The sequence below is a fragment of the Nerophis ophidion genome, linkage group LG21 (assembly GCF_033978795.1).
Source record: "Nerophis ophidion isolate RoL-2023_Sa linkage group LG21, RoL_Noph_v1.0, whole genome shotgun sequence".
NCBI classification, from domain to species: Eukaryota; Metazoa; Chordata; class Actinopteri; order Syngnathiformes; family Syngnathidae; genus Nerophis; species Nerophis ophidion.
In genome coordinates, this window is record NC_084631.1 from 3,775,770 (window position 1) to 3,799,568 (window position 23,799).

At 39.2% G+C, this 23,799-nt stretch overlaps 2 protein-coding genes across 6 annotated transcripts in view; both read left to right on the forward strand.

Annotated features, from left to right (window-relative positions):
• The window catches only part of ano10a (anoctamin 10a), a 41,044-nt gene extending 36,207 nt beyond the window's left edge, over positions 1–4,837 (forward strand). The window contains exons 13-14 of the mRNA XM_061881613.1: positions 1,346–1,462; positions 3,213–4,837. Of these exons, the coding sequence (XP_061737597.1) occupies positions 1,346–1,462; positions 3,213–3,233 (138 nt within the window). The 3' untranslated portion in view covers positions 3,234–4,837. The remainder of the gene's footprint in view (positions 1–1,345; positions 1,463–3,212) is intronic.
• Positions 4,838–6,026: 1,189 nt separating this feature from the next.
• The window catches only part of taf2 (TAF2 RNA polymerase II, TATA box binding protein (TBP)-associated factor), a 101,546-nt gene continuing 83,773 nt past the window's right edge, over positions 6,027–23,799 (forward strand). Inside the window, exons 1-5 of one of the 5 annotated variants that reach the window (XM_061881620.1) lie at positions 6,027–6,791; positions 10,300–10,405; positions 10,494–10,548; positions 17,804–17,964; positions 22,801–22,919. In XM_061881620.1, coding sequence (XP_061737604.1) covers positions 10,356–10,405; positions 10,494–10,548; positions 17,804–17,964; positions 22,801–22,919 — 385 coding nt within the window. In that variant the 5' untranslated portion in view covers positions 6,027–6,791; positions 10,300–10,355. Of the gene's footprint in view, positions 6,792–7,234; positions 7,263–10,299; positions 10,406–10,493; positions 10,549–17,803; positions 17,965–22,800; positions 22,920–23,799 lie in introns of those variants that run through there. The other 4 variants (XM_061881622.1, XM_061881624.1, XM_061881625.1 and 1 more) reach the window with 4 other exon arrangements.

Consider the following 23,799-nt stretch of genomic DNA (forward strand, 5'->3'; position numbering starts at 1 on the left):
ATCCCCTCTCCTGTTTTGGCCACATCCATCTTCTTCTTCACCTTCTTCCTGATGTCCGACCATGTATTTATTATTTCAGCCTGTGTGCGGATCTCTGACCTGCACACTTTATCCCAATCAAACCTCTTTCGTTCGCTGGAAACGCCAGAAAGAAGCACTTCTCACTACTTGGCCGCGAATCCTGATAGGACAGAATGGCTACTTTCAATGTTGATTTGCGTAGTCATAAGGGGGTGGGGTCCGGGCGTGCCCAACCACGCAAATATGTGCCGTCAATTCCATGTTGATTGGGAGTTAAAAATGAAACGTGCTTTCATTAGTGCGAGCGCACACTTTAATAAATCTGAATTTTGTTTGCCTATGCCGTTTTCTGAATTTGAAAATATGCCATTTTTTAGTAGGACATCCACGCAACTCTTAACACATGAAGCCCAGGTGTGTAAAAGCATGCCGTCTACGGTACATAGTTGGAATGACATGCTCTAGTCACACAGTCCCATGACAAAGTGTTTGTCACGGCGCGTGCGCCACTCCGGCTGCAGCAGGCGGCTGCATTCAATCGGCAACCAATCATCACTCTACACACCTGTCGCTGATAACTTCCTGGGCTTCTTTAGCCAGTGCAAACCTGCGTTCCGGGCCGGAACGTAGCGACCTGTTCCCGTACACAGCATTTCTCCGTTCCCGCGTCACGAGCTGTGTGTCTCGTCTCGCCGTATTCCATCTGGTTCCCTGGCTGCCTCGTTGGTTCTCGACCACTCGCCTGGACACGGACTCTGACGCCTCGCTCCTGCCCTTGACCTCACGCCTCCCCATGGACCTCCGTGCTTGCCTCGCCCCCTTGAACTTCCGTACCTCGCTCAACATTTCCGGTAACACTGTACAGATACTTGCTACACATAGTCACACACATACACAATTTGGATTAGTTTCACACTCCATTCTATTGTAAATATATAATAAATATAGAGCTAAAGGACGTCCCTTCACCTGTACCGTAAAAAGCAGGTAGCATCAAATAAATTTGTCTTTTATATGGCAGACTTTGAAATGATTGAATGTGTAAAAAAAACCTCTCATATTAGCATTCTTAGTTGTCTCATTAGCTGCCTTTGCTATGTGTGAAACATTTAATTCAAAATGAAGAGTGTTATTGCAGATGGAACTCATCTATTCAGTATGTAAAACACACCAAAAAGTGTGTATTTCTGTTTTTGTTTGTTTGATTGTTTGTTGTAAGTTACAAATCAAAAATCTAGATGACATGTCAGTCAAAGCAGACAAGAAATCCTACTGGCGAATTTGAATGAATTTCTGATCTCTGATTTCTGATCTCTGATTCCAGCATGGACTGCTGGCCTTCAAGTTCATCCTGACTTTCCTCATTCCAGATGTTCCCAAACACATCCAAGTCAAACTGGATTGTCTGGACTTCGCATCAGTGGAAGCCCTCAAGAAAAAAGTAAAACCACCGCTACCACTATGAGTATTCCTACGACTAGTACTACTTACAATACTGTCACACACAGTACAGTTCACATGTGTACTTCATAGTGTCGTGGAAATTTCTTAAAGACGATCCTTTAGTGACAAATAGCTTTAAAATGATTTATTAAAGTAACAAACAAATAATAACAAGCTTTGCAAAGCGAGACCAAACCAGAACGACACATCCGTTCGTTCCAGCTTGTTCTCCCTCCTTTAGAATTTGACATGACAATTATACATTCTCAGAAGTCCCACCCTCCATGCTCATTTACATACAGTACACCAGTGGAATGAATACCCAAAGTCCTGTGAAGGGGAGAGGGTGTCGTATACCCAGAGGAGGGGGGTCACTCAGGAAAGGGGAACAATTTAGCTCTGTTGGGGGTCAAGAATAAATGACACATATGCCCAGGTCAACTATAGTCCACATGTTACATCAAAGACACAGGAGACAGAGCTTGATCAGACAATAGATCTCTTGCTAAGTGTCACATTCAACTTTTGGCGACCCGTTCAAAGAACATCTTCAATTAAACGAGTACAAGTAATTTTGCTATCACAATAGTTACTTACTTGACTGATTCAATAACTAAAACAAAAAGTGAATTTAATACCGGCGATGCTTACATGCTATCATGCTACCATGCTAACATTCTAGCATAATAGCATGCTATGCCCATGCCATTTTGTGCAAATTTTAATCATGAAAGTATCACTATTAGGGCAGTTTAGATTAGATTAGATTAGATTAGATTATATAGAAGTGTATTGCCCTCAGGAAAAGTAATATTTTTAATTCTGCTCAGTGGTCATATTCCCGTGCTATATACATACATACATACATATAATTTTTCATTTATAAAACCAATACATATACATATTAAAGTACCAATAATATATATCAGTGGTCCCCAACCACCGGGCCGTGGCCCGATTGGTACCGGGCCGTGGCCTGATTGGTACCGGGCCGCAGAAGAATTTTTTATTCATTTTTATAAAAAAAAAAAAAAAAAGATTTTTTTTAATTTTTATTAAATCAACATAAAAAACACAATATACACTTAAAATTAGTGCACCAACCACAAAAACTTCCCTTTTTAATGACAAAAACGTCCCTTTTTCATGACAAAAACGTCCCTTTTTCATGACAAGAAAAAACATAAAGGACCCAGCACGTCCGAAAAGGAGTAGGAAAAAGCAGAGCTTATTTAATCCCACCCCTTTTAAATCATGTATATTCTATTAAAACATGTGTACATTACATTTTAAATTGTGTACATTATGTTTTAGATTGTGTGCGTAACACTTAAAATTGTGTACATTTAAAAGTGTGTGCACTGCATTTAAAATTGTGTACAATATATTTAAGATTGTGCACATTACATTTTAAATTGTGTACATTAGATTGCAAAATGTCAAGTTTGGGCAAAAAATGTCATCAGCACATTTTAATGATGACAAATTGTTCGTACGTTAACATTTGTCAGCTCGTTGAAACAATTTCAACATCCAACCATTCATTTAATTCAAAATACTCACTTTATTTGGCATATTACCAAAATTCCACTTTTTTTTTTTCAATACACTTCTCTAAATTAAACAAAATTATTAATTTTCAAATAATCCGGATTGCATCACCAGTTTAAAATCAATAGATTTTTTTGCTTTTTATCAAGACGATATCGCTCAAATGTGAATTTGAAATGTTTTGTTTTGTTTTTCAGAAAATGCTTCAAGTTAGTTGAGGTTCCAAAGAGTGAAAGAGCTGGAAAATCTGCCAAAGAAAACAAAGACTTCAAACATATCACATCTTCAAGTGTGTATTAATTATCAAAAGTCGACCTTCTGTTTGTTCTTAACACTGAAGGAGGTGAAAAAGTCTACAAGATTGACCCAGAAAACACAAGTGCCACCATAATGACCAGATTTAATGTACTGTAGCGTGCTAGGCCCAAGTAGTCATTAAAAACAAAGCAGGTGTATATTTAGTAGCAGGAAGAACACTGCTCTTTTATTAGCGACAGGAAGGGAATTTCAAACTTTAACATTCGGCTTTTCTCTTGAGTTTGTCAACACCTCCTCTATGCATGAAAAAGAGTCAAAGAGTCTTTGTGTCCATCTTGTGTTGAGCTATTTAAAAAGCATAATGTGGAATAAATGAACATAAATCCAACTAATTGTCCAGTCCCACATTGATAGCATTAAACTGTCGACAATACACTTCTCAAAAATAAAAAACTTTCTGCAATGAATTAATTGCGCGTTAACTACAAACAAGGTGTGAATAATCACCATTAAATATTTTGATAGTAGAAAGAGAAAGTTACCTCAAGGCCAAACAGCAATTATTGTCGATTGAACATATGTACCTTTTGTGTTCTCATGTCTGAAAGTTGAATAGTCTTTGTAATAGAACCTTGTTTTATTTGATTTTTCTAACAACAAATATGTGCCAAATTCTATTTAAATTGGTTTAATTGGTCATTAAAAATGACTTTTTAAAAACCCCTAATGTACAAATTCTAATATTTTTTTCAAACTGTCAAACTGAAAAGCTTCAAGACTTTTTTATCTGCTACTTTTATTCCCCTCATGTTTGCTTTTCTCTTTTTTTTGCTGCCATTTTTCACAGCGTAAACTGTAATGAGCTTTTAACTGTTTGTGGGAATAAGGTGTAAAATATAGACGCATGTTGACTGCACTCCCAAAAAAATGTCCCATCTTAAATCATAATTATATGATAAGAAAGCCATCATTTTGGGATAAAAAGTTGAAATTAGGAGATGAGAAGTAATATCCCTTTTATTTGTATAGCACTAATTAACAAGAAAACTGTCTCCTAAGTGCTGAACATAAAAAAAAACAATAAAAGTAATCAAATTACGAGCATTTAAAAAGAAAGAAGTAAACAATAAACAAACAAATAATAATAATAGAATATAATACAACAATAAAATTGAATAAAAAACTAACAATATAATAGAATAAAACAATAAAAGATACAGAGGACCACGAGAATCTGGACGATTTAAAGGCCAGAGAATAAAAGTGGGTTTTAAGACGAGGCCAAGAAAATTATGAGCTAAAAAATGTAAATTGTGTGATTAAAAATCATGAAATGATAAATCGAAATTATGAGATACAAATTATAGGATAAAAAGTTGAAGTTGATACTGTTGTTGATAATATTCATTTTGTTTCACTACTTTTGTTTGTGTCTCCTCTCAATTGCTCTGTTTATTGCAGTTCTGAGTGTTGCTGGGTCAGGTTCCGTTTTGGAATTGGATTGCATTGTTATGGTATTGCTGTGTAGTGGTTTGTTGGATTGAATAAAAAAAATTTATATGTATATATTTATATATATTTTTTTAATTAAAAAAAGTCAATTAAAAAAAAAAAAAGAGAATCGATTCTGGATCGCACAGCGTAAGAATCGCGATTCGTATTTGAATCGATTTTTCCCACACCCCTTATATATATATATATATATATATATATATATATATATATATATATATATATATATATATATATAAAATCTGTGTATAACAGGGGTCACCAACACGGTACCCGCAGGCACCAGGTAGCCCGTAAGGACCAGATGAGTCGCCCGCTGGCCTGTTCTAAAAATAGCTCAAATAGCAGCACTTACCAGTGAGCTGCATCAATTTTTTAAATTGTATTTATTTACTAGCAAGCTGGTCTCGCTTTGCTCGACATTTTTAATTCTAAGAGAGACAAAATTCAAATAGAATTTGAAAATCCGAGAAAATATTTGAAAGACTTGGTCTTCACTTGTTTAAATAAGTAATTTTTTTTTTTTTTACTTTGCTTTTTATAACTTTCAGAAAGACAATTTTACAAAAAAATACAACCTTAAAAATAATTTTAGGATTTTTAAACACATATACCTTTTTACCTTTTACATTCCTTCCTCTTCTTTCCTGACAATTTAAATCAATGTTCAAGTCAATTTATTTATTTTATTGTAAAGAATAATAAATACATTTTAATTTAATTCTTCATTTTAGCTTCTGTTTTTTCGATGAATATTTGTGAAATAGTTCTTCAAACTTATGATGATTAAAATTTTTTAAAATTATTCTGGGAAATCTAGAAAATCCCTAGAATCAAATTTGAATCTTATTTCAAAGTCTTTTGTATTTCTTTTAAATTTGTTGTTCTGGAAAATCTAGAAGAAATAATAATTGGTCTTTGTTAGAAATATAACTTGGTCCAATTTGTTATATATTCTAACAAAGTGTAGATTGGATTTTAACCTATTTAAAACATGTCATCAAAAATATATACCATATTTCCTTGATATGCCGCAGGGTATTTAGTATGCGCCTGCCTTGAATTACTGCCGGGTCAAACTCGCTTCCCAAAATAATTAGCGCATGCTTAGTATTACCGCCTGGTCAAACTCGTGACGTCACAAGTGACACTTCCCCTGTCATCATTTTCAAAATGGAAGAGGCTGATTTCATTACCGGTAATTTGAAATCGCATAAAGGGAAGAAGATTAAGAGCTATTCAGTAGGATTTAAGGTCCAAGCTTGCATCACACTCAAATTTTTACTGCATGCCTTTGGTAAGTGCCGGAGTGAGAAGAGGTTTTAAAATAATTAGCGCATGCTTACTTTTACCGCATGCCTTTGGTAAACGCAGGAGTGAGAAGAGGTTTTAAATTAATCACCATAAATACGGTATTTATGGTGAGAAATCATTAAGATGATCAAATTTCCACAAAGATAAATATAACTCATTATTAATAATAACATAGAGTTAAAGGTAAATTGAGCAAATTGGCTATTTCTGGCAATTTATTTAAGTGTGTATCAAACTGGTAGCCCTTGGCATTAATCAGTACCCAAGAAGTAGATCTTGGTTTCAAAAAGGTTGGTGTAAAATATAGAAATAATTCACGATCCGGTAGGTGGCAGTATAACACAGATATCGTTTGTATCCGCCCTCATGCGAAGAAGAAGTAAAAACAAGAAGAAGAAAGACTTCCGCTGTTTGTTCAAACAGACATCGTTAATTATTATTATTATTTTTTTTATCATTTAGCTTTTACAGATATAAGTTTACATTGTGGACACAAGTGTTTTATTTTTCAAAGTTATTTAAAATGTGAGCCTTCGACTCTAAATGGTTATTTTTTGCGGGCGGAGATGGCGAAAGCATCGGCATGGCTTCACGTCTGACTTTTCTTCCAACTTTTAAATAATATCCATGGATGACTTTTTAATGTCGACGTCCTAGAAGACTGTCAAGAAAAGAATCTTTTAATCCAACAGGTATGGAATCATTTTCTTTTTTTTTTCGTTCCATGTTTCCTTTTCTCATAGCTCGGACCTTCTGCGGAAAATCCTCAATATTCCAGCAGGCACAAGACATTAATGTAACGTTTACAACTTGTTCAATTAGGTCTTGACGTTGAAATAACATGCTTTTTGACAACATTTAATCAATGTTGCGTTCTGTCGGTGATTTTAACGTTGAATTTTTGGTCATTTGCCAACCAATTCTCGACAACACAATTGCAACGTTGAAACATGCTTTTTGACAACGTTTAATCAATGTTGCATTATGTCGTTGGTGACATCCACAACTGCCACAACACTTTCATTTATCATTTAAATAAAGTACCAATGACTAAGGTGTGGTGAAATGTGTCCTCTGCATTTGACCCATCCCCTTTTTCCACCCCCTGGGAGGTGAGGGGAGCAGTGGGCAGCAGCGGTGGCCGCGCCCGGGAATCATTTATGGTGATTTAACCCCCAATTCCAACCTTTGATGCTGAGTGCCAAGCAGGGAGGTAATGGGTCCCATTTTTTTTATAGTCTTTGGTATGACTCAGCCGGGGTTTGAACTCACAACTTACCGATCTCAGGGCGGACACTAACCACTAGGCCACTGAGTAGGTAATACTACAACATTACAATAATAATATACACTAAGGCTGTCAAATGATTATTTTATGAAACCACATGCTTTTTGACAACATTTAATCAATGTTGCCTTCTGTCGTTGATTTTAACGCTGAGTTTTGGTCATTTCCCAACCAATTTCTACAACACAAATACAACATTAAAACAACATGTTTTTGACAACGTTTAATCAATGTTGCGTTGTGTCGTTGATTAGAACGTTGAATTTTGGTCATTTCCCAACCAGTTTTCTACAAAACAATTACAACGTGGAAACAACATCCTTTTTGACAACGTTTAATCAATGTTGCGCTCTGTTGTTGATTAGAACGTTGAATTTTGGTCATTTCCCAACCAATTTTCCACAAAACTAATACAACGTTGAAACAACATGCTTTTTGACAATGTGTAATCAATGTTGCGTTCTATCATTGATTTGAACGTTGAATTTTGGTCATTTCCCAACAAATTTTCTACAACGCTGAAACAACATTCTTTTTGACAACGTTTAATCAATGTTGCGTTCTGTCGTTGATTTGACCATTGAAATTTTTTCATTTCCCAACAAATTTTCTACAACATTGAAACAACATGCTTTTTGACAACGTTTAATCAATGTTGCGTTCTGTCGTTGATTTGACCATTGAAATTTTTTCATTTCCCAACAAATTTTCTACAACGTTGAAACAACATGCTTTTTGTCTATGGTTAATCAATGTTGCGTTCTGTCGTTGATTTGACAGTTGAACTTTGGTCATTTCCCAACCAATTTTCCACAACTCAAATACAACGTATAAACAACATGCTTTTTAGCAACGTTTAATCAATGTTGCGTTCTGTCGTTGATTAGAACGTTGAATTTTGGTCATCTCCCAACCGGTTTTCTACAAAAAAATTACGTGGAAACAACATCCTTTTTGACAACGTTTAATCAATGTTGCGTTCTGTTGTTGATTTGACAGTTGAATTTTGGTCATTTCAACCAGTTTTCTACAACATTGAAACAACATGCTTTTTAGCAACGTTTAATCAATGTTGTGTTTTTTCGTTGATTTGACCGTTGGATTTTGGTCATTTCCCAACCAATTTTTTACAACGTTGAAACAACCTGCTTTTTGACGCTTAATCAATGTTGCCTTCTGTCGTTGATTAGAACGTTGAATTTTGGTCATTTCCCAACCAATTTTCTACAACACAAATACAACGTTGAAACAACATGCTTTTGGCAACATTTAATCAATTTTGCGTTGTGTCGTTGATTAGAACGTTGAATTTTGGTCATCTTCAAACCAGTTTGCTACAAAACAATTACAACGTGGAAACAACATCCTTTTTGACAACGTTTAAACAATGTTGCGTTCTGTCGTTCATTTGAATGTTGAATTTTGGTCATTTCCCAACAAATTTTCTACAACGTTGAAACAACATGCTTTTTGACAATGGTTAATCAATGTTGCGTTCTGTCATTTCAACCAATTTTCTACAACACAAATACAACATTGAAACAACATGCTTTTTGACAACGTTTAATCAATGTTGCGTTCTGTCGTTGATTTGACCATTGAATTTTTGTCATTTCCCCAAAAAATTTCTACAACGTTGAAACAACATGCTTTTTGTCTATGGTTAATCAATGTTGCGTTCTATCGTTGATTTGACAGTTGAATTTTGGTCATTTCCCAACCAATTTTCCACAACACAAATACAATGTATAAACAACATGCTTTTTAGCAACGTTTAATCAATGTTGCGTTCTGTCGTTGATTAGAACGTTGAATTTTGGTCATTTCCCAAACAGTTTTCTACAACAGAAATACAACGTTGAAACAACATGCTTTTTGACAATGTGTAATCAATGTTGCGTTCTATCATTGATTTGAACATTGAATTTTGGTCATTTCCCAACAAATTTTCTACAACGTTGAAACAACATCCTTTTTGACAACGTTTAATCAATGTTGCGTTCTGTCGTTGATTAGAACGTTGAATTTTGGTCATTTCCCAACCAGTTTTCTACAACAGAAATACAACGTTGAAACAACATGCTTTTTGACAACGTTTAATCAATGTTGCATTCTATCATTGATTTTAACGTTGAATTTTGGTCATTTCCCAACAAATTTTCCACAACACAAATACAATGTTGAAACAACATGCTTTTTAGCAACGTTTAATCAATGTTGCGTTGTGTCGTCGATTTGACCATTGAATTTTAGTCATTTCAACCAGTTTCCTACAACACAAATACAACGTTGAAACAACATGCTTTTTTGACAAAGTTTAATCAATGTTGCATTCTGTCGTTGATTTGACTTTTGAGCTTTGGTCATTTCCCAACCAATTTTCCAAAACACAAATACAACGTTGAAACCGCATGCTTTTTGACGTCGATTATTCAATGTCTGGTTGTGACGTCTATCCAACGTTAGACTACAATGTTTTTTCAATTAACAAATACAACTTTTTTGCAATTTTGTTAAGGAGTCAGTTCTAAAAGAAATATGAATAATCAATGTTGTATCAACGTCTTGTGCCTGCCGGGATATATAACATTGTTTTATCTTTGTACTGTTTTAGACTTAGCTTAGACAAACGTTATTGATCCACAAGGGAATTATTCCACTTATTAGATTAGTTTCAAAGGATGGAAAGGGTAATGCAGTTAATAAGTATACTAAAATGTGCCATAGTAGCAATATGAAATATTACCTATATGTAATATTTACATATTATATATACAGTATATAATATATACCAATATATTATATTTTTATGTAATGCAATGTTACAGTATAGATAACAGCTGCAGCAATATTTTTATCATAATCATCAGTTTTTATACCGTTGTTTGACCACGTGATATTTTATTTACAAGGAGACTGTTGTTGATCACTGGAGCTTCATCACAACGTCTGAAAAGAAGACACCAACATGAACAGGAAACGAGATAAAGGATTTGAGAGTCCACGGCCATTTAAATTATAAGTGTTGTTTTTTACTATCAAAATATGTTCTTGCTTGAATGGAAGAGTTTTGTTCTAACAGTAATTTGTTTTTGTTTTCTTGCACGACCCACCAGGTTGTGTGCATCAACAACATAAACTTCCAGAGGAAATCTGTCATTGTAAGTATAACATGTTAATATTAATAAGTCAACTGTTCCTGCTACGTCGTGTCGGTATTTGTCCAGAACTGAGACGGTAAAGCTTGACATTTTTCGGCTTGTAGGAAACATATTGTGATAAATATTAGGGCCAGGTAGAGTTTACATTTGAACCAACCCGGTACTGATTCTCGCTACCTGGAAATCGATACCGGTACCCGACGCTACCAATGTATGGTATTTTATAAAATGAGCTGATAACATATATAGATAGATAGTACTTTATTGATTCCTTCCGGAGAGTTCCCTAAGGAAAATTATAATTCCAGCAGCAGTATACAGAATTGAGATTGAATTCAAAAAGTAAATAATGGGGGTATAAATGGAAACAAAATAGATAAATATTACAATATGAATAAAAATAAAAAGCAACAATGAGAATAAAAATATAACAAGAGAAATTAGGCCATACTTGCCAACCCTCCTGGATTTTCCGGGAGACTCCCGAAATTCACCGCCTCGCCCGAAAACCTCCTGGGAAAAATGTTCTCCCGAAATTCAAGCGGGGCTGGAGGCCACGCCTCCTCCAGCTCCATGCAGACAGACCTGACTCAATGTTGTGACCCTCTTAAACAGGACAATACTGCCATCTACTGTACATAGAATAGAATGTAAATATATTCTACATTTAAGTGCAGTCAAGGAACATGCATTAGAGAGTCTGTTCTGAAGCTCACAGTAAAATCAAATCAAATCAACTTTATTTATAAAGCACATTTAAAATTTACTACAGGGGTAGTCAAAGTGCTGTACAATGGACAGGTTAAAAGATAATACAAAGACCAAACAAACAACACAACACAAACAGAACATGATAAAAAATAAAAACATAAAAACAGGTTCACAGCAGGTGTATAATGGGGTGCCATTGCAGGATGGATATCACTTAGTGTTAAAAGCCAAGGAATAAAAGTGTGTTTTTAAGAGAGATTTAAAATCAGGAAGAGAGGAGGCTTGTCTAACATTCAGAGGTAGGTCGTTCCAGAGCTTGGGAGCAGCAGCAGCAGCGAAAGCTCTGTCACCTCTAAGCTTCAGCCTTGTGTCAGGGACCCTCAGTAGCAGCTGATCTTAGGGATCGAGTGGGGCAGTAAGGCTGAAGGAGGGCGGAGAGATATGTTGGCACGAGGTTGTTTAGACATTTAAAAACAAATAGAAGGAGTTTAAAATTGATTGGATAACGCACAGGGAGCCAGTGAAGGGACGCTAATATAGGGGTGATGTGCTCACGTCTGCGGGTCTGTGTTAGCAGACGAGAAGCAGAGTTCTGCACCAGCTGCAGGCGGGCGAGGGAGGCCTGGCTAATGCTGACATACAGGGCATTGCAGTAGTCTAAACCAGGGGCGCTCACACTTTTTCTGCAGGCGAGCTACTTTTCAATTGACCAAGTCGAGGAGATCTACCTCATTCCTATTTATAATTTATATTTATTTATTTATGAAAGAGACATTTTTGTTAAGTTAATGGTGTTTAATGATAATACAAGCATGTTTAACACACATAGATTCCTTTCTTCTCATGAAGACAAGAATATAAGTTGGTGTATTACCTGATTCTGATGACTTGCATTGATTGGAATTAGACAGTAATGATGATAACGTCCGCATTTTCAAATGGAGGAGAAAAAAAAGTCCTCCTTTCTGTCCAATACCACATGAAAGTGGTTGGATTTGGCATCTCATTTGTCCAACTTGCATACTCCTTTTTAAACACTTTGTTATGAGAGTAGCATATGTGTGTGGCCCTTTAATGTCTGGCAGCAGGTGAGTGACGTCAGTGAGTGTGCGGGTTGGCAAGCAAGTGAGTGTGCGGTCGCTGAGGGCGGGGGAGAAATACATTGGCATCAAACTCCATAGCTCGCTAGCTTTCTGAGACTCTTATTTTGTTAGCACAGGCAGGATGAAACAGGTCTTTTATGGTGAAGACAGGAAGTGTGCAGTCGGTCTTTAGAGTTTTGACAGTAGGTACGGAGTCTCTAGAAATAAAATGTGTTTCTCTGCGTCCGCCCTGTTAGGGATTTTTTTCTTAAATATGAGCTCGCAGCAGCCAGCGTCATCTCACAAGATCCTCGGGTGCCGAGAATGTCAAACAACTGACGAAAGTGAAGTCTTGGTATGATTGATGATTGCTCATTTTTATGTCTATGTTTTAATGCCTGGCTTGAGATTGACTGACACACCCTCCGAGATCGACCAGTCGATCGCGATCGACGTAATGGGCACCCCTGCTCTAAACCATTCGAGATAAAGGCGTGAATTAATTTCTCAAGGTCATGTCCTGAAAGAAGCGATTTCACTTTGGCTATTTGGCGTAATCGATAAAAGCTTTTTTGAACGACGCTGCTGATTTGTTTTTCGAATTTAAAATCTGAGTGGAACTTTACCCCCAGGTTTGTGACACAGTCGCTGAGATACGGGGTCAGAGTGCCGAGGTCAACGTTGGGGGAGGGAGAGCGACTTGGACCGAACAACATAACTTCTGTTTTGTCTTCATTTAGACTCAGGAAGTTAGTTGAAAGCCTGGCTTTGATGTCGTGCAGGCAGTCAATGAGATGTTATTTTGTGCCACGGAAAAATAGATCTGGCAATCATCGGCATAAAAATGAAATGCAATACCATACTTACTAAAAATAGAACCGAGGGGGTGAAGGTAAAGCGCGAATAAGATTGGGGCAAGGATTGAGCCCTGGGGGACCCCGTGTGGTAGAGGAGCTGTGGAAGACATAAAACTGTCTATTTTTACACAAAAACTCCTGTCGGTTAAGTACGACCGGAACCATTTGAGGGCGGCGCCCTTAATACCCACACAGTTCTCAAGACGAGTGATTAAGGTGGCGTGGTCGACGGTGTCGAACCCAGCAGACGGATCTAAAAGCACCAGGACGACATATTTGCCAGAATCAGTTGACAGGAGGATATCGTTAAAAACTTTTAGAAGCGCTGACTCTGTGCTGTGGAGGGCTTTAAAACCAGACTGGAGCAGCTCAGTGATGCCATTATCCTCTAAGAAGGGCAACAACTGATTGTAGACCACCTTCTCTAATATTTTGGAAATGTATGGAAGATTAGAGATAGGTCTAAGGTTAGAGAGGAGAGAGGGGTCGAGGCTTGGTTTTTGAAGTAGAGGTGGTACCACTGCATGTTTAAACTCTACTGGAACTATTCCAGAAGAGAGGCTACTATTGATAATGTTAAGGACACTTGATCCAATAGTAGCAAATACTTCCTTAAACAGGCGAGGTGGGAGGGCATCTGCAGGAGAACCAGAGGGCTTCATATGACTAACTGTCCATCCATCCATCCATCTTCTTCCGCTTATCCGAGGTCGGGTCGCGGGGGCAACAGCCTAAACAGGGAAACCCAGACTTCCCTCTCCCCAGCCACTTCGTCTAGCTCTTCCCGGGGGATCCCGAGGCGTTCCCAGGCCAGCCGGGAGACATAGTCTTCCCAACGTGTCCTGGGTCTTCCCCGTGGCCTCCTACCGGTTGGACGTGCCCTAAACACCTCCCTAGGGAGGCGTTCGGGTGGCATCCTGACCAGATGCCCGAACCACCTCATCTGGCTCCTCTCGATGTGAAGGAGCAGCGGCTTTACTTTGAGTTCCTCCCGGATGGCAGAGCTTCTCACCCTATCTCTAAGGGAGAGGAAACTCATTTGGGCCGCTTGTACCCGTGATCTTATCCTTTCGGTCATGACCCAAAGCTCATGACCATAGGTGAGGATGGGAACGTAGATCGACCGGTAAATTGAGAGCTTTGCCTTCCGGCTCAGCTCCTTCTTCACCACAACGGATCGGTACAACGTCCGCATTACTGAAGACGCCGCACCGATCCGCCTGTCGATCTCACCATCCACTCTTCCCTCACTTGTGAACAAGACTCCTAGGTACTTGAACTCCTCCACTTGGGGCAGGGTCTCCTCCCCAACCCGGAGATGGCATTCCACCCTTTTCCGGGCGAGAACCATGGACTCGGACTTGGAGGTGCTGATTCTCATTCCGGTCGCTTCACACTCGGCTGCGAACCGATCCAGTGAGAGCTGAAGATCCCGGTCAGATGAAGCCATCAGGACCACATCATCTGCAAAAAGCAGAGACCTAATCCTGCGGTCACCAAACCGGAACCCCTCAACGCCTTGACTGCGCCTAGAAATTCTGTCCATAAAAGTTACGAACAGAATCGGTGACAAAGGACAGCCTTGGCGGAGTCCAACCCTCACTGGAAATATGTTCGACTTACTGCCGGCAATGCGGACCAAGCTCTGGCACTGATCATACAGGGAGTGGACCGCCACAATAAGACAGTCCGATACCCCATACTCTCTGAGCACTCCCCACAGGACTTCCCGAGGGCTGACTAACTGTGTCATTTAAAAATGAAAAGGACACCGGCTCAAACTGATGGAAAACAGAAGAGAAATGCAGAGGAATAGAAGGGTGACATGAAGGCTGGGATAAACTGACTCTAGTTGACGCAATTTTGTCAGTGAAAAAATTGAGACAATTTTCACAGAATTCAAAAGAAGCATCAAAACCAACATATTCGGGAGCATCAATGACAGTGTTAATAGTTTTGAACAGAACTCTGGGGTTGTTACAGTTAAAAGATATAATCTGAGATAGATATATATTAATCTCTGCTTTTACAGTCATCTGAAAGGAAATCGGGCTTTCTCTAAAAATGGCAAAGGACACATGCAGCCTGTCTTTTTTCCATCTTCTCTCTGCTCTTCTGCATTCACGCCTGGCTGCATGAGTGACGTCATTCAACCAGGGCTGAGGCGTGGCTTTAGAGCGGCGGCACTTGAAAGGAGCGATCGTGTCCAGTGATTGTAAACAAATAGAGTTGAACCCAGAAACCAACTCTTCGGCATTTGGACATACAGAGGCTGCAGAATTATCATCAGAAAGAGTTGAAAAAAATGGAGGAGAACATAGCAGGAGATGACGAAGTAAACATGCGAGAGCGTTGAGGCGGAGCGCACAATTTAACCGGACCCTGAGTGGGAATATCAAACAGGATCGGCATATGATCAGAGAACACAGCGTCGCAAATGTCCAAATTTACGACGCTGTGTTCTCTGATTATATGCCAATAAAAGCGCGGTGCACCACATCCGGTCCAACGGCGCTAACAAATTAAAGGCTTTTAAAAAGTACCTTACACAAGCGTAATGTACTTAAAAAAAAGCACTTATTGATACATTTCCACAATTTTTATGCTTTGACCTAAAATACTGGTCAAAATTGTCCAAAGATGTATTGCACCAATACACTCAAGGACTTTTTAATTTTTAATTAGGGAACATTTTATGACATTTTATTTGACACAAAAAGCACACACTGGATCATAAAGTATGCGTAAAAGGTAAAAAACACAATTAAAAACCATTAAACAGAAAAACTGAATTTGATTGTTTTTTATATTTCTATATATATTCTATATTTATATTTCTTCTCTTTAAGAAGGAGGACCGGAGGGTGTGTTCCAACTATGGTGGGATCACACTCCTCAGCCTTCCCGGTAAGGTTTATTCAGGTGCACTGGAGAGGAGGCTACGCCTGATAGTCCAACCTCGGATTCAGGAGGAACAGTGTGGTTTTCGTCCTGGTCGTGGAACTGTGGACCAGCTCTATACTCTGGGCAGGGTTCTTGAGGGTGCATGGGAGTTTGCCCAACCAGTCTACATGTGCTTTGTGGACTTGGAGAAGGCATTGGACCGTGTCCCTCGGGAAGTCCTGTGGGGAGTGCTCAGAGAGTATGGGGTATCGGACTGTCTTATTGTGGCGGTCCACTCCCTGTATGATCAGTGCCAGAACTTGGTCCGCATTGCCGGCAGTAAGTCGAACACGTTTCCAGTGAGGGTTGGACTCCGCCAAGGCTGTCCTTTGTCACCGATTCTGTTCATAACTTTTATGGACAGAATTTCTAGGCGCAGCCAAGGCGTTGAGGGGATCCGGTTTGGTGGCCACGGGATTAGGTCTCTGCTTTTTGCAGATGATGTGGTCCTGATGGCTTCATCTGACCGGGATCTTCAGCTCTCACTGGATCGGTTCGCAGCCGAGTGTGAAGCGACCGGAATGAGAATCAGCACCTCCAAGTCAGAGTCCATGGTTCTCGCCCGGAAAAGGGTGGAATGCCATCTCCGGGTTGGGGAGGAGACCCTGCCCCAAGTGGAGGAGTTCAAGTACCTAGGAGTCTTGTTCACGAGTGGGGGAAGAGTGGATCGTGAGATCGACAGGCGGATCGGTGCGGCGTCTTCAGTAATGCGGACGTTGTACCGATCCGTTGTGGTGAAGAAGGAGCTGAGCCGGAAGGCAAAGCTCTCAATTTACCGGTCGATCTACGTTCCCATCCTCACCTATGGTCATGAGCTTTGGGTCATGACCGAAAGGATAAGATCACGGGTACAAGCGGCCCAAATGAGTTTGGGTCTCTCCCTTAGAGATAGGGTGAGAAGCTCTGCCATCCGGGAGGAACTCAAAGTAAAGCCGCTGCTCCTCCACATGGAGAGGAGCCAGATGAGGTGGTTCGGGCATCTGGTCAGGATGCCACCCGAACGCCTCCCTAGGGAGGTGTTTAGGGCACGTCCAACCGGTAGGAGGCCACGGGGAAGACCCAGGACACGTTGGGAAGACTATGTCTCCCGGATGGCCTGGGAACGCCTCAGGATCCCCCGGGAAGAGCTAGACGAAGTGGCTGGGGAGAGGAAAGTCTGGGTTTCCCTGCTTAGGCTGTTGCCCCCGCGACCCGACCTCGGATAAGCGGAGGAAGATTATATTTCTATTGTTTTTGAAATGTTTTTTTTAATTACTGATATTTTATTTGTGTGTTTTTTAGCTATATTTAAAGTTGAGTTTTGGGGATGCAAGGAACACTAATATTTTTTAATTAATGAATAAACTTGCAATTAATCGTGATTACAATATCAATCAAAAATAATCGTGGTTATTATTTTATTCACAATTGTCCAGCCCTAGTATGATGTTATAATTCCTTAATTAACTTGACCTAATTGGGGAGGCGTGTGCTGTTGGGGGTGTTAATAATTATAATAATAATAATAATAGTAATAATATTATGTTTAAGTGTTTTCATGGCATGGTGAGCATATGTAATCATGTCAAACATATGCTAGTCAGTAAAGGGGTTGGTTTAATTTCCTGAATACATCAATGTAGTTCAAGAAACTGTGAGTAACTGTGTTTTTTTTGTTTTTAGGGCTATGTGGAGCTGACAATCGTCCCTACAGTGGCCAACCTGAACAGAATCAAGTTGAACAGCAAACAGTGTCGCATCTACAGGGTGCGGATCAACGATCTGGAGGCCTCCTTCATTTATAACGACCCTACCCTGGAAGTGTGCCACAGCGAGTCCAAGCAGTAAGTACCTCAGCCTTCTTTTACTGTGTGTCATCCCCGGGTTCCTTTTTCATTGATACATTATTTTATAGGTTACAGTCATCTCTCGCCACGTTGCACTGCAAACATTGCAGCTAGACCGCTTATTAAATCATACTCCCCATATTTGTGTTCTAAATTAAGTTTTACTTATGTATTTTATGTGTTACAATGTAGGATTTGTGTTAATTTCCATTATTAAGTTGTGGCGACCAATAGAGATATTCACCAAGTTGGACTTGTGTTTTCAGGTAAATGTTGATATTACTTACAACAACATGGCGCAGGGTTTTCCACCAAACTGCCAAATTACCTCGGGCGGTGGGGGCGTGGTTATGGGTGACATCATCGAGTAATTTGCATAATTTGCTATGATGATATGATTTTCTTTGAAAAGGCTAAAAAAAGTATACATATATTTAAAACAAATCTTTTTTTATTCATTAGTATTAAGATGTATTTTTTCATAATTTTGCCATATTTTCAATGGTTGCTAATTTTTGTACAGTGTTCAAGTGTTTACAGACTTCTATTGACTTTTTTTATAATGAAAAACAAATTGCTATAAGCTTGCTTCTTCTTCTGGTGTTATTATAAAAAGGGGTCCCCAAAGTACAGCCCGCGAATCCGGCCCGCCAGCGTCCAAAATCCGGCCCGCAAGAAGTCCCAAGTTTAAATAAAAGAAAAACAAAAAATAAAAATAAAAAATAAAAATAAAAATAAAAAAAAATATATATATATACACACACACACACACACACACATATATATGTATATCTATCTATATATGTATATATATATATATATATATATATATATATATATATATATATATATATATATATATATATATATATATATATAGATAGATATATATATATATATATATGTGTGTGTATGTATATATATATATATATATATATATATATATATATATATATGAGTGCGCACTTGATGTCATGTTATCGATGGAAAAAAGCATTTTTGGCCCCCTGGTCAAATTGTTTTAACCCAATGCGGCCCTCGAGTCAAAACGTTTGGGGACCCCTGTTTTAGAATGTACTCGTGTTTTGAGACTCTACTTCTTTCCCCCGATGTTCATGATGAATGAAGAGAGCTATAGCGAGCATCACGTCATACTTGCTAGGTGCTGTTGCTCTAGTTGGACTTTCTCTTCTTAAAAGCTGCAACTGTCCGCGCGGGTATATCTGCAATATATTAAAAAAACACGTCCACATCACAGACATGCTGACAACGCTCCAGACAATGTTTACATCCGGTTTCTGTAGCGTAGTTTTCGGTGATCAAAGTCTTTTTTCCGGTGGTCAGGTTTTCAGTACATTATTTGACAATAGTGCACAAATAATAGGTTATATGTGTGTTAGGAAGGGGTAGTAGTTATTTTTAGAGTTGGGACACGATGGACAGATTCCGGCCAGAGAATCCTTAAATCATCTTTATTGCTGAAAGGTAGATGTGAATTTGTGTGTTTGTGGGTGTGTGTGTGTGTGTGTGTGTGTGTGTGTGTGTGTGTGTGTGTGTGTGTGGTCTAAACAAATAGAGAAAAGAGGAAAATTACATTCCAATTATATACACATTATATGCAGAAATATACATGCATGTGCACATAATATAATATGAAGGTGTGCATAATAACACATATAAACTGCACTTAACTATGCATGAACTTCAACAAGTTCTAAGCTTCGGAGCCATACATGGCGATTATGTGGTCCCTGACGCCATGTAGAGGCCAAACGATGCCATCGGAGTTGCAGTGACGTTAAATAAACTGAGCGTGAATGGAAACGCTGTCAACGAGACTAATTATCTCTCGATTGACCCAAAAACACCTGAACTTAGCATACAATGCACCAAACGTGCAGAAGTAGCAAGGCATGGCATTCAGTTCAAATGCTGTAACAATATATGACAAAACTTACTTTTCGTCGTCTACGCACACAAGACAGGCTGTCACCATTGATTGAAACCGGCTGTTACAGATTGACTTATTAATTAATACTTTAACGACCAGCTAATGTTAGTGTTTAATGTTTGTGTGGTTGAAATTTGATGTCAGTTCTTCCCATGTTTGCAAACACACCGTGTTTGAAAGGTGATTGGCGGAGAATGAGGAAGTGTTGTTCACTCGACGAAAATGTCTGCACGGGAGGTAAAACCTGTTGGAATTTTGCCATTGTTTATCATCATAAGATTGGTAATAAAAGTTAAAAATAGGGTTGGCCTTTGTGTGATTTCTTCTGGGGGTTGCTTTTATTTGTTTTCAAGTAAAAAAAAAAAAAGCCCTTATTTCCAAGGTGTGGCGGTCATAAAAATGTCATGGCGGCGCGCCACATTCATTTACATTAAAGGGGAACATTATCACAATTTCAAAGGGTTAAAAACAATAAAAATCAGTTCCCAGTGGCTTGTTGTATTTTTAGAAGTTTTTTTCAAAATTTTACTGGTCCCGGACTATCCATAAAAAAAGCGTTAAAGTGCTTGATTTTCGCTATTTGCGATGCGACTATCCATTTCCCTGTGACGTCATACAGTGCTGCCAATATAATCAAACAACGGCAGATACCACAGCAAGATATAGCGACATTAGCTTGGATTCAGACTCAGATTTCAGCAGTTTAATCGATTCAACAGATTACGCATGTATTGAAACAGATGGTTGGAGTATGAAAGTATTGAAGAAGAAACTGAAGCTATTGAGCGAATAGCTATTGACGCTATTCATAGCCATAGCATGGCCGAATAGCTGCGTTAGCATCGCCGGTAAAATGTGCGGATCAAATGATTCGCATCTCTTGAGACTGGAGCAACTTAAATCCTTCGATTGGTAAGTGTTTTTTTCGCATTAAATGTGGGTGGAAGGAAACGTAATATAGTTGCAAATGCATCTGCAGGTTATCCATACATCTCTGTGCCATGTCTGTCTTAGCATCGCCGGTAAATAGCATGTTAGCATCGATTAGCGTAGCATGTCAGCATCAATTAGCTGGCAGTCAACATCAACAAAACTCACCTTTGTGATTTCTTTGACCTTATCGTTGCAAATGCATCTGCAGGTTATCCATACATCTCTGTGCCATGTCTGTCTTAGCATCGCCGGTAAATAGCATGTTAGCATCGATTAGCGTAGCATGTCAGCATCGATTAGCTGGCAGTCAACATCAACAAAACTCACCTTTGTGATTTCTTTGACCTTATCGTTGCAAATGCATCTGCAGGTTATCCATACATCTCTGTGCCATGTCTGTCATCGCCGGTAAATAGCATGTTAGCATCGATTAGCGTAGCATGTTAGCATCGATTAGCTGGCAGTCATGCCGCAACCAAATATGTCTGATTAGCACATAAGTCAACAACATCAACAAAACTCACCTTTGTGGTTTCGTTGACTTTATCGTTGCAAATGCATCTGCAGGTTATCCATACATCTCTGTGCCATGTCTGTCATCGCCGGTAAATAGCATGTTAGCATCGATTAGCGTAGCATGTTAGCATCGATTAGCTGGCAGTCATGCCGCAACCAAATATGTTTGATTAGCACATAAGTCAACAACATCAACAAAACTCACCTTTGTGGTTTCGTTGACTTTATCGTTGCAAATGCATCTGCAGGTTATCCATACATCTCTGTGCCATGTCTGCTTTAGCACCGCCGGTAAATAGCATGTTAGCATCGATTAGCATAGCATGTTAGCATCGATTAGCTGGCAGTCAACATCAACAAAACTCACCTTTGTGATTTCTTTGACTTTATCATTGCAAATGCATCTGCAGGTTATCCATACATCTCTGTGCCATGTCTGTCATCGCCGGTAAATATCATGTTAGCATCGATTAGCCTAGCATGTTAGCATCGTTTAGCTGGCAGTCACGCCGCAACCAAATATGTCTGATTAGCACATAAGTCAACATCAACAAAACTCACCTTTGTGGTTTCGTTGACTTTATCGTTGCAAATGCATCTGCAGGTTATCCATACATCTCTGTCCCATGTCTGCCTTAGCATCGCCGGTAAAATGTGGAGACACTCCGGCACATTCAATGGGGGTCTGGCGGCAGACACTTTGGCATCTTCGGGCCAGTGGTGCAACTTGAATCCCTCCCTGTTAGTGTTGTTACACCCTCCGACAACACACCCACGAGGCATGATGTCTCCAAAGTTCCAAAAAATAGTCGAAAAAACGGAAAATAACAGAGCTGAGACCCAGTGTTTGTAATGTGTTGAGAATGAAAATGGCGGCTGTATTACTTCAGCAACGTCACGTTCTACGTCATCAGCACATGAGCAATAAACAGAAAGGCGTTTAATTCGCCAAAATTCACTCATTTAGAGTACGGAAATCGGTTAAAAAAATATATGGTCTTTTTCCTGCACCATCAAGGTATATATTGACGCTCACATAGGTCTGCTGAGAATGTTCCCCTTTAAGGGGGATCCCTGATGGCTAGTCTTGGCACCATCTTCACCAAGACAATCAAGTTGTCTAACTTTTGTCAGATAAACTTTTTGATGCACTTAATCAAGCACTCAAAGCATGAACAGTTGACTGTTTGACTGAGATGGAGGGAGGTCAGCGTTGTGTATAAAGAAAGTATTGCCCGGAAGCATGCATTGCGGTCATTCTGACAAAACAAAACAAAATAATACATCTAAATATAGTTCTAAACATAGTCTAACTCATAAACTTACAATAAAACATGCTTTTTTTTTGTCAAAATATAATTTTTCGGCCATTTTGAATCCCACCCAGGACTACTGAGAATAACTGTCAAGTTGTAATTGATGTTTCTTCACAGAAGGAACCTGAATTACTTCTCCAGTGCGTACACGGCAGCAGTGAGTGCTGTGGACCCTGATGGAGGACATGGCGAGTTGGTCATCAAGGTTCCTTCTGAGCTCTGGAAACAAGGAGATGGTGAGGCTATGAAAACAAACCCAAGTGTAAAAATCCAAAATGATTTTCTTTTTTTCAATGCAATTCATTACCTCATGGGTGTCAAACTCTGGCCCGCCGTTTAATTTCATTTGGCCCTTGAGGCAATATCAAATTAACATTAAAGCTGGCCCGCCGGTAACTCCAAAATCACAGCTAATACTCATACTTGCCAACCCTCCCGAGTTTAGTGCCCTTCCCGAAAATCTCCCTGGGCAACCATTCTCCTGATTTCCACCCGGACAACAAAATTGGGAGCATGCCTTAAAGGCACTGCCTTTAGTGTCCTCTACAGCATGTCGTCACGTCCTCTTTTCCTCCATATAAACAGCATGCTGGCCAAGTCACATAATATATGCAGCTTCCACACATACTTGGTCAACAGCCATACTGGTCACACTGAGGGTGGCCGTATAAACAACTTTAACATTGTTACAAATATGCGCCACAATTTGAACCCACACCAAACAAGAATGACAAAACACATTTCGGGAGAACACCCGCACCGTAACACAACATAAACACAACAGAACAAATACCCAGAACCCCATGCAGCAATAACTTTTCCGGAACGCTACAATATACACCCCTCGCTACCACCAAACCCCGCCCACCTCATTTTTATTTTATTTTCGAATTTATTAGCCTGTGGAAAAAGTTAATGTTGATATTTACCTCAGAAGGCTGCAAATAGAAAGGAGGCATTCATTTTTTAAATTAAATTTTATTTAATATACCACTGGGCTTCACGGTGGCAGAGGGGTTAGTGCGTCTGCCTCACAATACGAAGGTCCTGCAGTCCTGGGTTCAAATCCGGGCTCGGGATCTTTCTGTGTGGAGTTTGCATGTTCTCCCCGTGAAT